The sequence below is a fragment of the Salmo salar genome, chromosome 26, assembly GCF_965601325.2.
Source record: "Salmo salar chromosome 26, fSalSal1, whole genome shotgun sequence".
Taxonomy (NCBI): domain Eukaryota; kingdom Metazoa; phylum Chordata; class Actinopteri; order Salmoniformes; family Salmonidae; genus Salmo; species Salmo salar.
In genome coordinates this window covers 24,452,493-24,468,349 of record NC_138316.1, presented here as the reverse complement: position 1 = coordinate 24,468,349, position 15,857 = coordinate 24,452,493, and the positions used below count along the sequence as shown (strand labels likewise).

Below are 15,857 nucleotides of genomic sequence, written 5' to 3'. Positions count from 1 at the left end.
AAGTTCAGGATTTTACAACTTGTCATTAGATGGTTCCTCATCCTAAAAGTAGTCTGTGGGCCAGGAGAAACTGTAATCAGTTCTCTAAACAGCCACTACAAATGTCAGCTAACTTTAGCCACTGCTAGGTAAACATCTATGGAAGTGATGGGGGGAGGTGTGCAATTGTCAAAATGTCAAATAAATTCAAATAAACTTAATATTTGGTTTGATGTTACTAAAAGGCGATTAAGTCATTTTTTAAAACATGCACATGTAAAGGACGTCACACTGCTTGCTTAGCGAGTGCCACGTCCTGATTCGGCTCACACCGAGGCTCAAACCCAGGACCTCTGACTTGCTAGTATGCATGACTGCCCTCCTATTTGACCCAGGTCTGGTATTTTTCTTGCTTCAACTCTGACCCAACTACCTTTGATGCATGGTATATGTACAGTACTGGACATCTGTACCAATGACACAACATTATTAAGCTAATTCATGGCTATAGGGATATATGGCATAGAGCTCTCTGGTTGTTGTGTCCAGGTGTGAATGGCCCTTTGGTGTCTATTCTAGTGTGTAGTCTCCATGGCTCTGTGGGTAAATGACTAAAGCCAATTATTTTGCAACATGTTATGGAAAAATGACACATTATTCTTCTTGTGGCGTTAAACATGAATACTGGTATAATATACAAACGGATTTATTTGGTAACACTTTACTTTAAGGTAGGCTACACATACAGTATAAACCACTTGTTTTTAGTTTATAACTCTTAGTAGCTGTTTCAGTGTGGAACTAATAAAGACAGTGTGTTATTTACAGAAATAGTAGCAAGTGCTAATACATAGTTGCCTTTCATATTTAAAGATACTTGCAGAGATATTGTCCAGAAATTACCTCATTTGACACATTACATTCATATGGAGAGCATCACTGTCCAAATTCACATGGAGACCACTGTACAGTATACTAGCAGCAAGTGATAATACATAGTGGTCATTCTAATTAAAGATACTATGGAAAGAAGTTTAGTTGCTAATTGTTATTAGATGCGTATGTACTGTACATGCAGATGAACTACACATTAGTGGCTAATATGTGTACCAACATATAAAATGTTACAATTTATTTACTTTCAAGGATATGACTATATGTTTAAATCACAAGATGGTATCCAATATCCTTAATGAGAACTTGTTCTCAACTAGCCTACCTGGTTAAATAAAGGTGAAAAAATAACTAAATAAATAGTCTTGTCAAAGACTATTAATCTTTCTAACCCTTGTGTGAAATGAATGAAAAGCTCAGTAACAATTGCATTTTCTAATCTCAAGTCAAGTGATGCTTTGCAAATGGAACACAGCTTTCAACAATACATTCTATTAATTCACAGTTTTAATGGACGTATTTTGAAGCCAAAAAGGGGTTTTCATGCCAAAGCACTCTTTTTGAACTTTAGTTCTGGGTCGTTCCATTTGATTTCAATCCATTTTTGACCGCACCCCTTTTGATTTGAACAAAACTTTCCATACTTATTTGCCGTGGTAGAAGCTGTCAGAAACATTTATGAGATAGAGGTTTTCAAAGTTGACCCATTTTGCATACCCCACCCTACCATGAGACATCCATGTCTTCAGCACTGAAAAAGATAAACGGTTGAGTTTGATATCATTTAAAACCTTACAAACAGGGTTGTAAAACAATTTGATAAAATCTTGAAAATATATTTTTAAATAAAACTAGATTATTTTTTTTATCCACAAAGAAGGCTTCCGGTCCACACACTGTCAGAAATCAACTTAAATAGGAATGGCTATTCTATTATCTATATTTCTATGATTTCAATAGGTTTTGTGTGGAAGATTGACAGCATAATTTAAAACAACTGATATTCCCATTCATTTCAACATTCTGTGATATGTGGAACTTCAACCATTTTTGTGCTGTCCTTTAAAAGTTAAAATGTTGATTTTATCAGCCAAAACATGACACACAACCTGTATTCAAGAGCGTGCAGTGTCTAAACCGATGTCGAACACAACACAAAAACCTCAGATGATGTAAAATAGGGTCTAAGCTACAAAATATGCAGAACAATATTTTTTGAATCAGTTCATGCATTTTGGGATAATTGATGTTAAAGGTAAAAAAATGTCAATTTTTCTAAAAACTAAAAATTCTTCAAGATATTATAATTTTTTGTTGTTGTTGACTAACCTGTTTGCAAGCTTTTCAATTATATCAAACTCATGCCGTTTGTCTTTTCCAGTGACAAAGACATGGATGCGAAATGGGTAAACTGTGAGCACCTATGTCTCCTAAATGTTTTGGCATTCAGGTCCAAAAAGTTTGTTTCTGACTATTTTACTTAACCTTTATTTAACTAGGCAAGTGAGTTAAGAACACATTCTTATTTACAATAACAGCCTACCGTGGAACAGTGGGTTGACTGCCTTGTTCAGGGGCAGAATGACAGTTTTTTACCTTGTCAGCTCGGGGATTCAATCCAGCAAACTTTCAGGTTACTGGCCCAACGCTTTAACCATTAGGCTACCTGCCGACTACTTCTATGATGGGCAAAAATGTCTAGAAAGTTTTGTTCAAGTTAAAAGGTTTGCAGTCAAAAAGTTAATGAAATCAAATGGAACGACCCTTCTACAAGAATATTGACATAAGGACATGAGATGGTGGAGTTACATTACACAACACCACATAACCACATTGTGCATTGCAACAATACTAATGGCATTTTGAAAATGTTTCGTGTTTATAAAACAATTAATTAGTAAAGTAAACAAGGGTTTTCCTTCATATCAAGTCATGAGCAATATTGCCATTGTGTGTAAAAACTCTTTGTGACATGAGAAACAATAAGACATTTCAGCCTCAGTGTAAGGACAATAGATTGAATCAGTAATCACTCTTATCATAGGAACACACCTGCATCGTGTTATGTTGGTCTATTAAATGAGTCATAAGAGATAAACAAATGAACACAAACACTTTATGACCTGTTTTGATGCTTTATTTAGTCCATATATATATATATATGAATTAATAAATACAATGAATCTAATAGATTAACTACTGCAACTTGTTTATTACACGTTTTTCTGTGCAATGAGAAAATGGGGTTTAAACCTCTCATATTGGTATGAGATGGCCATAAAATGCTTGGAACGGAGCCAGCCCTTCTGCCACACCTTCACGTCCAGAAGAACCAAGGACCTTCCCTTCACTCAGGTGGTATAAAGCCAAGAACCAACAAGTACCTTTCTCATACCACCTGTGTTCACTACCCAGAGGATGACCATGGGGACAACACAGACACCCACATGGGTGTTAATATGGATGGCTCTGGCGATTGGTTTAACTGCCTCTCAAAGTGGTAGGTAGAATCCATGATTTTGTTTTACATGAAACCTTGTACTTTAGTGTTGACAGGGCTAAAATGTATGTTACCATATGTCATAGCACTCTCACAATAGCTCCAATGTTTATCTAATTGGACAGCCTAACAATGAGGGAATATTTGACAATGCTAAGTCCTGCTTTTATGTGCTTTTAAGCACGAGTTATGATTGATGATTAGGTAAATGTAGGATTGGCAAGAGAACTACAAAACAGAGCCCGAAATACACAGGATTCCACAACGATTTACAGTAAAACTTCATGCAACTTATTAACATACACTTTGATTTCAGAGGATACATCAAAGGCCACAGTTAACATCATCCCCTCAATGTCAAGGATGCCTGAGATTGCAGGTAAGCTTCATAATACATGTGCTATACAGATGTGTGAGCCCTGAGGATGATGACAATGATTAACACTGCAGCCTTACATATCCACAGACAATGGTGAAAGGACAATAACCATGATGGAGACAGTCATAGCAAGTTGTGCAACAGGTTTTGTGGATTAGCTGTTTTTGAGAAGCATGAAGTAGCCTAAATAATTCAGTTCCTAAACATGATAGAGTTTGGATGTACATTGAAAGTTCTTGGTTTTTAGTTGATCAAATATTGAATTTGGCGTTTACTAATATAGCCCATAGAAACGCCTTGAATAACACGTTCATAAATGCCAAGAAAATGTATCCTAAGGAATAAGGTTTTGAAATGTCTGGAGATAAAAGAAAGCTCAGGAAATATTAGTTTTTTTTACACATATTTAACCCCTTTTTTTGTTGGCACAAAACTACCGCCATGCTTCCATTAAGTGACACTTGTGGGGGTCGTAGACCAAACGTTTCGGACGCTACAGACAGAGGTTAGCACATCGGTGGTACTGACACCAGACGAGTCCCGTGACACCATGGAGTGGTGATATTAGTTCGTAGGCCAAATCGTTCGGACGCTAAAGAAGTTTTCGTGAGAATACCAATTTTCAAGATGTCCCCTGGTGTGACAAACAGCTCTGTAGCTCTACCACTTTCAACTGCAGATGCGGAAGGTCGACATACTGTAGGTGGATATGGTGGATTGAGATGCAACCCATGCAAAAAAACTGATATCTTTAGCTTAAACTGACAGATTTTGATGATGATGTTTTCATGATGTTAATTAGATTGACACACGGGTGCGTCAGTAGACTCTTATGGTGAGTGAGTGAGGCCAATCTAGCAGTCAACCAATGGACTACTAGTTAAAAGCAAGATCTTACAAGGGGCACAAATTTGAAATAATTCTGTTCCCCGTTGTCTACTCATTTCTTTCTCTGTATCTAAAGATAAAACCTGCTGAATTGTATGCTATCATAGCTGAATTGGTTATCCATTTCCTCAGGAGTGAGTCCTATACATAATGGCCAGGTCTGCAGCACATGGGGTAACTACCACTTCAAGACCTTTGACGGAGACATCTTTCAGCTCCCCTCCACCTGCAACTATGTTGTGACCTCACTGTGCCATAGCAGTTATGAGGATTTCAACATCCAGATGAGGCGGCAGGTGGTGGACAACCAGCCCACCATTAGCAAGATCACCATGAAGCTGGATGGCGCAGTGGTGGAGCTATCCAAGGGTTCCGTTGTTGTTAATGGGAAGAAGTAAGTTCGTCAAGAATTTCTCATGTAGCAGTATTTCTCAATCAGTGCTCAAGTAGTTGGATGTCATATTGTTGTCCCAGTCGCTTTGACTTAAAAGATTAGACGCAACCTTATACTGTGTAATTATGCTCCAGCACATATTTACAGTGATTGAGATGAGATTGCTGTTTTTATACTACCAATGAAAATGTCTTAAAATGAAGTCAATTGATTGGTTGGTCTGACTAAGTTCTAGTTGAATCTAGTGCTTTGTCTTCCTCTTCCTCCAGTGCCACCTTACCATTCAGCCAGTCTGGTATTCTCATTGAAGAGACTCCCTCCTACATCAAGATCAAAGCAAAACTGGGATTGGTAGCCATCTGGAACCAGGAGGATTCCTTCTTGGTAGTACAACAATTATGCATTTATGAATATTTCTGTTGTGGAGTTAGGTTTCTGCAGTGTGGTCAATGTCTGCATTTGAAGGCCTGTGCTGTGGTGGGCACTTGGAATGAATGTAGGCACTTGGAATGACTATAGGTAGTACTAATCTAAAGTTATTTTAAGGAATAGGTTGTCACTGCGGTTAAATGTTCGTTTTGTTACAGTCATTTCCCGTTTTTGTCGAGTGTTATGCGGTGATGGAGGTAAAATGTCGCCCTAAAATGTCTAATGGTCTTCTATTTCAGGTGGAGATGGACATCAAATTCAGAAATAAGACCTGTGGTCTATGTGGAGATTTTAATGGAGTTCAACAATTTGATGAGTTCTATAGCCATGGTACATTTTCACTGACATTATCAACACGTCAACCATAGCCTATTATTTGGAATACAGTTGACATTCAACAATAATTTGATTTATTTTTATGCCAAAGGTATGAAATTGTCCCCTGTCGACTTCGGAAACTTCTGGAAATTGGATGGTCCAACTGAAAGCTGTACTGAAAATACACTGCCTTCGAATCATAAATGCCCCAATCTGGTAGGTTAAACTTTAGCGCTTATGATAAGAATAGGGATATTGGCTACGCTGCTGTGTACTTAACAACATTTAAAGTGGGGCCTGAAATTACTGACTCCCTTGATAAAGATGAGCAAAAATGACTATACTGTATACTGCTACAGTATATATGCTCCATTTCTTGGAAAAATATATTATTTTATACTAATACAATTGCTCTGAGAAAGAGATTTTGTTTAAAAGTCATATTTTCTTTCTCTCCAGTCAGGGGTCAAACACCCCTGTTTTCAAAACCTTTCAACACCACACCTTGAGAGAATAATAGGACTGAGCCTTTTTCTAAAATGTTTTATGAGTTGGAGAACATATTGGGAGGGATTTTAGACCATTCCTCCATACAGAATCCTTCCAAATCCTTGATATCCTTTGTCTGTGCTTATGGACTGCCCTTCAATTCAAACCACAGATTTTCAATGGGTGTCAAGTTCAGAGACTGGAAAATAACCCCTTTTTGCAATGGCCATCTCAGTCTCTCTTTGAAACCCACTGAAAATCTGTGGTTTGAATTAAAGAGGGCAGTCCATAAGAACAGACTACGATTATCAAGGATCCTAATCAGTGGAGGCTGCTGAGGTAAAGACGGCTCGTAATAATAGCTGGAACGGAGCAAATGGAATGGCATCAAACACATGGAAAACATGTGTTTGATGTATTTGATACCGTTCCACTAATTCTGCTCTAGCCATTACCACAAGCCCGTCCTCCCCAATCAAGTTCCCACCAATCTCCTGTGCTCCTAATATGTTCTTCAACTCATAAAACATTTTAAAAAAGGATTATTGCAGTTTTCCTCGCAAGGTGAGGTATTGAAAGATAGTGAAAACAACGATGTCAATAATTTTGACCCCTACCTTTTAGAGATTTATTTTGTATTACTTTTTAGACAAAGTCTCTTTCTAGAAGCAATTGTATTAATATAAAATTAAATATTTTCCCAAATTTGTTTTGCATACAATATAGTTACATTTTTGAATTATTTATTTTATACAGTCCTTTCTACTCGTCTTTATCAAGGGTGTCAATCATTTCAGACTCCACTGTATGTGTCCTAATTATAACATCTCTCTGTTTTTGTTTGATAGAAACCAGTTTGTGAGCAGTTGCTCTCCGGTCCTGCCTTCAGCAGCTGTAAGGACTTGTTGGCCATCGACTCATTTGTTGAGGCCTGTGTATCTGACCTGTGCCACTGTGATAACAGCACCAACTCCTTCTGCCTGTGCAACACCATCTCAGAGTACTCCCGCCAGTGTGTTCATGCAGGCGGGAAGCCACAACAATGGAGGACTGAACAGTTCTGCTGTAAGCATGCCATTACTCCCCATATCAAAAATCTAATCGCACATTGGTTAGTTGCAACAGTATACTAATATTTTGAAATAACCTTATCTTTGCAGATAAGACATGCCCCTTCAACATGGAGTACCAGGAGTGTGGAAGCCCCTGTGTTGACACCTGCTCCAACCCTGAGAGAGGCCAGTTGTGTGAGGAACACTGCTCAGATGGCTGCTTTTGTCCTCCAGGTAGGTAGACATATTTAAACGTTCTCTGCACATCCTCTTCTTCAAAGAGATGTGATAAAATGCATTGGAATGTAGCAGACTGCATACTGATAGAATGCAAAGCAATTGATTCCATATTGTGGACCGGACTATGTTGCGTTACAAAGGCAACTACACATTTGGTCAAAAATATTTGATCTGTTGTAATGGCCAGGTATGTTATCTGATTCATGTGGTATTTAATTTCCTGACACAAACAAGCCAGTTGATCAGAATATATTATGGAGTGTCAGAAATGATTGTCTGTCTAGACAGAAAAATACTTTGAATTCAGATTTTGGAGTAAAAGAAAACACATAGTTACTGCGTTTTGCCTTTGTAGGGCAGTATGTTGGGATGGAGACATAATAAACACATGTATGCTATCACCCAAAGGAACCGTTTTTGATGACGTCAACAAGAATGGTTGTATCGCCTTGAGTCAATGCTCCTGCCGCCACAATGGAAAAACCTACGCACCCGGAGAGTCTTATTCAAGCACTTGTAAAGATTGGTAAGAGAACCTGGCTAAGAATTTTGACTTGAGACTAAAAGTTATTCCCGCAGTGACAATTTGTAAGTTCCATTGAATAATTGATATGTTGCCCTTAGCTCCTGTGGTGGTGGTCAGTGGAAGTGTGTGGACAAGGACTGTCCTGGCACCTGTGCTGTGGAGGGAGGATCCCACATCAACACCTATGATGGAAAAGCATACACCTTTCATGGGGACTGCTCTTATGTTCTGACCAAGGTCAATATGCAGTTTCCTCACCTAAGATCTGTGTGCATCAATCTCATCCACATAAGACATCTTAAAACTTGTCAACTTTTTTGTAGTTATTATGTCTGTATTACAGCTTTGTCTACAGCTTCTTTACTTTTCTTCTAACAAATCCAGGTTTATGATGAACATTGTTATCAAACTATATAGAACAGGGCTCTCCAACAATGTTCCTGGAGTGCTACCGTCGTGTAGGTTTTCACTCCAACCCTAATTTAGGGCACCTGATTCTACAAATTAGCAGGTTGATGAGCTGAATCATGTTAGTTACAACTGGGTATGGAGCAAAAACCTACAGGAGAGTAGCTCTCCAGGAACAGAGTTGGAACAATACTATTCATCTTGTATTCATACGTTTATCTATTGAGAAATCTGGGTTGTTCATGTTTACTCTGTCTCTTGTTTTACACTGAGATATTGATTTTTCCTTTTATTAAGGCAAATATTTGTAACAACTTATTCATGTTTTTTTCAGGACTGTGATGGGATGCAATTTACTGTACTGGGTGATCTGGTGCAGTGTGGGCTTTCTGACAGTGAGACTTGTCTAAAGGCTGTTACCCTGTCCCTCTCAGAAGGAGCCACTGTAAGTATTCTTTGACTGACATGCTCTCAGCCTTTGACTGCAGTAGATGTTTTTCCCCTAATATTGTTAGGTTTTAGACTTTAATGTATAATTTGAATATCATGAATAAGAATATGGATACGCAATGCCCCTCTATGCAGGTGATCAACATACAACCCAATGGAAAAGCCTTTGTAAATGGAATCTATTCTCAGCTGCCCTTTTCTGTTGGTAAGTTAGAGTTGCACAATAAACATACCGTACTATCAATGTAGTCATGACTAGGCATACATGAAACTTGTGTCCTACAGGTAAGCACATCATTGTATGGGGAATACATAATGATTATTGGGAATGTCGTGATGGCGATGGAACTTTATCATTCAACACTGACACATATATTTTAATGCTGCATCATACTCCTTCCTCTTCCCACTTTGTTCCTTATAGCTGGAGTAACTATTTTCAGAGCCTCCTCATTTTTCATCATCGTCCAGACCACCTTTGGCCTCCAGTTGGAAATCCAACTCTCACCAATCATGCAGGTCTATATTGCTGCAAGCACCGTTTGGCAACAGAGAACTTGCGGTATGTCAAATCATCCTTTGACCAACCACCACAGTCCACTGAGGTGTTCATGTTCTGGGAATGATTTATTTTCCCTGTATATAAATACATGTTCACCTTACAGGTCTTTGTGGAAACTTCAACAACAACCAAGGAGATGATTTCAAGGTCCTGAGTGGAGTGACTGAGGGCACAGCCATTGGTTTTGCAAACACCTGGAAAACACGAGCCAGCTGCCCTGACATCAAGAGTAGCTTTGAAAGCCCCTGCAGTTTAAGTCTTGACAATGGTAGCTGCATGGTTTATCACCTTTCCATGTCAGTTTTAAATGTTATGGAGAATGGTGCAAGTGTTTCTTAAAGTTGGCCTAACTAATTCCTGTGGTTTTCACTATTTCAGAGAAGTATGCCCAGCACTGGTGCTCTCAGCTGGCTGATCCTAAAGGGTTGTTTGCTCCATGCCACGCAGCGATAAGCCCAGACATGTACAAAGACGTGAGACTCCATCATCATACTATTCATTTCTGAATATTTCATGAGCATAGCTAATACACAGATGTATGTATCATGTGATTACAGCTGTTATGGGGCAATTGAGAATCATTTTGCTTGCTGTTAAATATTGTTTTCTGCGCAGTGTTCGTGCATATTATGCACACACAATTAATTAAAACTATTGTACAGTATAATATGGATGCTGTTCTGACTGTGGTTTTCTATTCAGAACTGCATGTATGACAGCTGTAACTGTGAGAAGAGTGAGGACTGCATGTGTGCTGCCGTCTCCTCTTATGTCCACGCTTGTGCTGCCGAGGGTATCCAGCTCAGCGGCTGGAGAGACACTATCTGCAGTAAGTGACAATCACACCATAATACCTAAGAAGATGTGTCAATTGTGGGAGAATAAGATACAAATATGATAAATATTTACATCTAATAGTAATTGTTGCCATCCCCAGACAAATACTCCACCTCGTGCCCTAGCACCATGGTCTACAGCTACAGCATAAAAAACAGTGATCGCTCCTGCCGCTGCTACAGCGACTCTGACTTTACCTGTTCAATCACCTTCGAGTCTGTGGATGGGTGTGTCTGTTCTGAGGGAACCTACCTGGATGATGAGGGCAAGTGTGTTCCACCAGCCAGCTGCCCTTGTTATTACAAGGGCTCAGTGGTGTCCCCTGGAGAGGTCATCAGCAAGGATGGAACCATGTGGTATGGACCGAGTTATTTACTTACCTATAGTCAAACTGTATATCAATGTAATTCACAACACATTTTATTTTAAAGGTATATTTTTGGGACTTTATGAACCAAGGGCCTTGGGCCTTGCTTTCCTGTAGTGAGCATAGGGACATTCAAGTACCATTAACACCATTTTATTTCAGCACCTGCAAGGAGGGCAAACTCCATTGTATTGGAGATTCATCTGATCATCCATGTAAGTTCATGTATATAAATTGTCAAAGCATCTCACAATTTTTAGATATTGTACTGTGCTAGGCAACACTGAATTTGAAACAAGTCTATTCTTTTAATGGCACTCTGTCCAATCCTATATACACATGTGGTGTGTGGTAGTAGTATGCTATTGGCAACAGAACCAGGCAATGTGCATGTTGAATTATCATCTCTCCATCCTAGTACACACTTTATAGAGCATATTGATTTTGTGAAAGACACAACAGAGTCATGATACATGAATTCCCTTTATTTCCACAGCATGTGTTGCACCAATGGTTTTCTTCAACTGCTCCAATGCAAGCCCAGGAGTGAGAGGGTTAGAGTGTCAGAAGAGCTGCAATATTCTGGATATGGCCTGTGTAGGTCCCCTATTTACTTCGTCTCCAGACCGTTCCACACAGCGGATATAAACCTGTGTACAAAACATTAAGAACACCTTCCTAATATTGATATTAATACACAATCTGTCTCAATTGTCTCATGGCTTGAAAATCCTTCTTTAACCTGTCTCCTCCTCTTCATCTACACTTATTGAAGTGGATTTAACAAATGACATCAATAAGGGATCAATGTTTTCAGCTAGATTCCCCTGGTCAGTCTATGTTATGGAAAGAGCAGGTGTTCTTATTGTTTCTACACTCAGTGTATAGTCATCTAATGCCCAAAGGATTGTGAATAAAAAATCGAGTGTAAAATATAAACTTTCAGTTTTTTATATATTGATAAAGTTAACATAGTCTCCAAGCTATTGTGCACAGCGTATATAAGCCTGGTACATCAACGATTCAATTTTGTCCTTAGTGGGAGTGATCATATAATTCTATGGTAGTTTCCTTATTGAGTATAGTATTTGTCATCATTTAATTTGAGCGAATCACACGACTGCGAGGCGTGGCTCTGTGCTTGTGGTGTGCTAGTGTATGGGGGAGGGTTATTGGGAAGGTTTTGTGGGAGATGATTGTTTGGTAGATTAAGCCGAATAAACCAATATCTATGCGCTGGGAGTTTCTCCTGGTCTCTCTGTATTGACTAATGGCTAACGAAGGCCAAGTTTGACCTTTTGGTCCACAAGACTCTTCACGCATTTGGGCTGAACTTTCTGGGAACCAGATGAACTTATAGTTAACACCATTTTTACACAACATATTTTCAAATAAATAATTTTCATTTTACAGATCAGCACAGAGTGCATTTCAGGCTGTATGTGTCCCTCTGGACTGGTATCCGATGGAAAAGGAGGCTGCATCAAGCCAGACCTTTGTCCTTGTTCTCACAATGCAGCTACTTACCAACCAGGAGACAGAATCAAGGTCGACTGCAATACCTGGTAAGCTCATCTTGCCTCATTTGGGGTTTTAAACCAATTAAGACTTCAGTCTGATATCTGTTTTTGCCACTTTCAGCACTTGTAAAGACAGAAAATGGCAGTGCACAACTAACCTGTGCCATGGAACCTGTGCCATTTATGGAGATGGACACTACATTACTTTTGACGGGAAACGATTCACTTTCGAAGGAGACTGTGAATACACTCTTACAAAGGTATGCTTGCAGGGTAACATGATAGTCTAAGTGATCAACAGCAGTATTATTTGTTTTATTAAGTATTAATACATGATGACCAATAAGGGTTTGTGTTCATTCTTTTAAGGTATATACTGTAGGTGTTTCTGGGGAGTCTGAAAAGCAATATTTGAAACTGTTTGGACATTATCTGCTGTTGCTTTGTGAATGCTGCTGTAGCATTCCCAACGAGATGAACCTTTTCATTATTTCAATGATTGACTTACCACATGTATGGTTGGAGATAATGTACCATCCACCATAATACTGTGTTGGCTGTTGTTTCATTCATGACTGAAATTGAGTCTACCTTAAACAGGACTACTGTGGAAACAACAATGCCAATGGCAGCTTCAGAGTCATCACTGAGAACATTCCCTGTGGAACAACAGGCACCACCTGCTCCAAGGCCATCAAGCTCTTCCTGGGGGTAACTAGATTCCTGCATCCTGCCTGGAACATACCATTATTGAAGCAAAGACTACTACTATTTAGTCATACATACATACATACATACATACATACATACATACATACATACATACATACATACATACATACATACATACATACATACATACATACATACATACATACATACATACATACATACATACATACATACATACATACATACATACATACATACATACTAGCTTCATGAGGCTAGGCAAAAAAACAAACATTATAGCAGAGATTATAACATAATAAGTAATTAGATAAATTCATATTTTTTAAAATCTCTTTCAGAACAATGAATTAATCCTGACAGAAGGGAACTACCAAGTCATTGAGAGAAATACAGGGGAGGTGGTTCCTTACCAGATTCGCACAATGGGCATCTACCTTGTGATTGAAGCCAATAATGGTTTGATTCTCATGTGGGACAGGAAAACAAGCATGTTCATCAAACTTAACCCACAGTTCAAGGTACATTTCAACTTTGATTGGATGACAAATTAGATATTAAAATATGTTTCTAGTATTCCATCAACTGATATTCACAAGTCTGTTATGACCCATTTTTATCACTCAACTGAATCTAATGCTATGTCCTCTTCAGGGACATGTCTGTGGTCTGTGTGGAAACTATGATGGCAACGCAAACAATGACTTCACTACCAGGAGCCAGGCAGTTGTTGTCAATCCTCTAGACTTTGGAAACAGCTGGAAAGTCTCTGCAAGCTGCCCCGATGCAAAGAGCAAAAGGAGCCCCTGTACTGCCAACCCTTACAGGCAGTCTTGGTCGCAGAAGCAGTGCAGCATCATACAGAGCAAAGTTTTTACAGACTGCCATTCTAAAGTAGGTTTAGACTTTAGTCGTTCACTGAATGTTTTGGAATTTTATATGATCATGTTGACTAAATTATGTTCTCCAACTAGGTGGACCCCTCTCCTTTCTATGATGCTTGTGTAACAGACTCATGTGCTTGCGACAGTGGTGGAGACTGTGAGTGTTTCTGTACCGCTGTGGCAGCTTATGCAGAGGCCTGTAATGAGGCTGGAGCCTGCATAGCCTGGAGAAGCCCACAAATATGCCGTGAGTTTCTAAATGTTCAATTCATTTAAGTGCTGACATAAAAACAGGCTTAATTCAGTCGGTATAAACCGAATTGAAGATAATACTTACAGAGAGCTTTTGTCCACCACATACAGCACTGTTCTGTGATTACTACAACTCCCCTGGAGAATGTGAGTGGCACTACAAGGCATGTGGAGCTCAGTGTATGAAGACCTGCAGGAATCCCTCCGGGAGCTGCTCCACTCAGATACCACCTCTTGAAGGTACAGTAGACATTCATTTAGGATCTATTTTGGGCAAAAACAATTTTCCATAACAGGTACTTAGTATTTCTTTAATGTTAAAGCTAGAGTCCTTAATTGAAACAGTAACAAAGTCGTCACCCCGCCACTGTTTCGGTAAAAAGCTGAGGGAAGGCCCAGGATAATTGTAACCACTCTCAAATTCATAGAGGGCTATGGATGCAAGGGCTGACCATTTATAATATAAAAATGATTGTTTTAACCATGTTTTGAGGCTACACAGTGTTTGACTTAATTTGTATTGTTTACAAACATTGTGGTAAAACAAACGTATATTTTGGGTTCTTATGGGGTACGACAGTTGAACTAAGCTCAGGAAGCATTTATAAGTTATATTCTTCAAGAATGAATGGGTATATATTATTCATTTATAGGTTAAAAAAATTGCTGTAGCAACAAAAGATTCTAGCTTTAAATTACCTCTATCAATCAGTTGCTTTTTGATCATTAATATTTGAATATTTTTCTTCTTCTTTAGGTTGCTATCCAAAATGTCCTCCTGCTCAACCCTTCTTTGATGAAGATATAATGAAGTGTGTGGAGAAGGAGCAGTGTGGCTGCTATGGCAGAGATGGAAAACACTACAATAATGGAGAAAAAGTACCGACCACAGAAAACTGCCAGACATGGTATGTCTTTAGTAATACAGAGAATCTTGGTCTTGGCTAAAATTGTGAACACCGTAACTTTGTTTGAATATCAAGAATGAAACTAAGTAGAATTGTAAATGTTTCTTTTTCCAAAGCTATTGTAATTCCGTGACAGTGGACTGCAAATACGATGTACAAGGTATGAATGCATCCCTCAACAAAAACAAAAACACATTAATAATGTTTTCAACTTTCCAGTACCCTAAAATATATCTTATCATTTCAGCTTGCACTTGCACCTACAATGGGAACAAATACCCCTATGGGCATATCATATACGATACAACGGATGGACATAGCAGCTGTATGACAGCAGTTTGTGGGAAGAATGGAACCATTCAAAGGGACATGTACCCTTGTTCAACTACAACGCCAATAACTTCTATTCCATCTCACCCAACTCCATCTACGAATGTTCCTACCTCTACATCATTCTCTACAGTGACAACAAATGTTTTCACTTTCTCAACACCAACGCCAACTGGTGGGTACCTGAGACTGAGGCTTGAGGGACTAGTGACTAGTATGACTTGGTTATATATCAGAGTAGGCTGAGGAGGGGAGGACGGCTCATAATAATGAGTGGAAAAGAGTGAATGGAATGGTGTCAAACACAAGGAAACCAAGTGTTTGTGTTTGAGACCATTCCATTCCAGTTATTACTATGAGCCCATCCTCTCTGTTTAAAGTGCCACCAGCCAACATTGTTGCATATGAAGTGTAAACACTAAAGCAAGTATCTCTTATGATCAAATTGGCTGAAGACATTGCTAACTAGGCACCTTCCTTAGATTGTGTTACATTACCACCAATCTAAAAGAAGAAAAGGTATTTTTATATTTTTGTATTTAACTGACTAACTGTAATGTA

General features: G+C 38.8%; 1 protein-coding gene across 2 annotated transcripts in view; it reads left to right on the top strand.

The window, feature by feature from the left end:
• The first annotated feature begins 3,256 nt into the window (after window positions 1–3,256).
• The window catches only part of LOC106597785 (mucin-5AC), a 39,756-nt gene continuing 27,155 nt past the window's right edge, over window positions 3,257–15,857 (top strand). The window contains exons 1-29 of one of the 2 annotated variants that reach the window (XM_082969539.1): window positions 3,322–3,373; window positions 3,690–3,752; window positions 4,773–5,034; window positions 5,304–5,418; window positions 5,703–5,793; window positions 5,891–5,997; window positions 7,119–7,335; window positions 7,431–7,556; window positions 7,971–8,088; window positions 8,187–8,325; window positions 8,831–8,941; window positions 9,082–9,151; window positions 9,371–9,508; window positions 9,612–9,776; window positions 9,887–9,981; window positions 10,211–10,337; window positions 10,446–10,701; window positions 10,875–10,927; window positions 11,209–11,309; window positions 12,126–12,277; window positions 12,354–12,492; window positions 12,833–12,943; window positions 13,264–13,443; window positions 13,577–13,816; window positions 13,897–14,053; window positions 14,170–14,298; window positions 14,816–14,966; window positions 15,083–15,126; window positions 15,214–15,471. In XM_082969539.1, the coding sequence (XP_082825665.1) occupies window positions 3,337–3,373; window positions 3,690–3,752; window positions 4,773–5,034; window positions 5,304–5,418; window positions 5,703–5,793; window positions 5,891–5,997; window positions 7,119–7,335; window positions 7,431–7,556; window positions 7,971–8,088; window positions 8,187–8,325; window positions 8,831–8,941; window positions 9,082–9,151; window positions 9,371–9,508; window positions 9,612–9,776; window positions 9,887–9,981; window positions 10,211–10,337; window positions 10,446–10,701; window positions 10,875–10,927; window positions 11,209–11,309; window positions 12,126–12,277; window positions 12,354–12,492; window positions 12,833–12,943; window positions 13,264–13,443; window positions 13,577–13,816; window positions 13,897–14,053; window positions 14,170–14,298; window positions 14,816–14,966; window positions 15,083–15,126; window positions 15,214–15,471 (3,952 nt within the window). In that variant the 5' untranslated portion in view covers window positions 3,322–3,336. Of the gene's footprint in view, window positions 3,374–3,689; window positions 3,753–4,772; window positions 5,035–5,303; window positions 5,419–5,702; window positions 5,794–5,890; window positions 5,998–7,118; window positions 7,336–7,430; window positions 7,557–7,970; window positions 8,089–8,186; window positions 8,326–8,830; window positions 8,942–9,081; window positions 9,152–9,370; window positions 9,509–9,611; window positions 9,777–9,886; window positions 9,982–10,210; window positions 10,338–10,445; window positions 10,702–10,874; window positions 10,928–11,208; window positions 11,914–12,125; window positions 12,278–12,353; window positions 12,493–12,832; window positions 12,944–13,263; window positions 13,444–13,576; window positions 13,817–13,896; window positions 14,054–14,169; window positions 14,299–14,815; window positions 14,967–15,082; window positions 15,127–15,213; window positions 15,472–15,857 lie in introns of those variants that run through there. The other variant, XM_014175836.3, reaches the window with a different exon arrangement.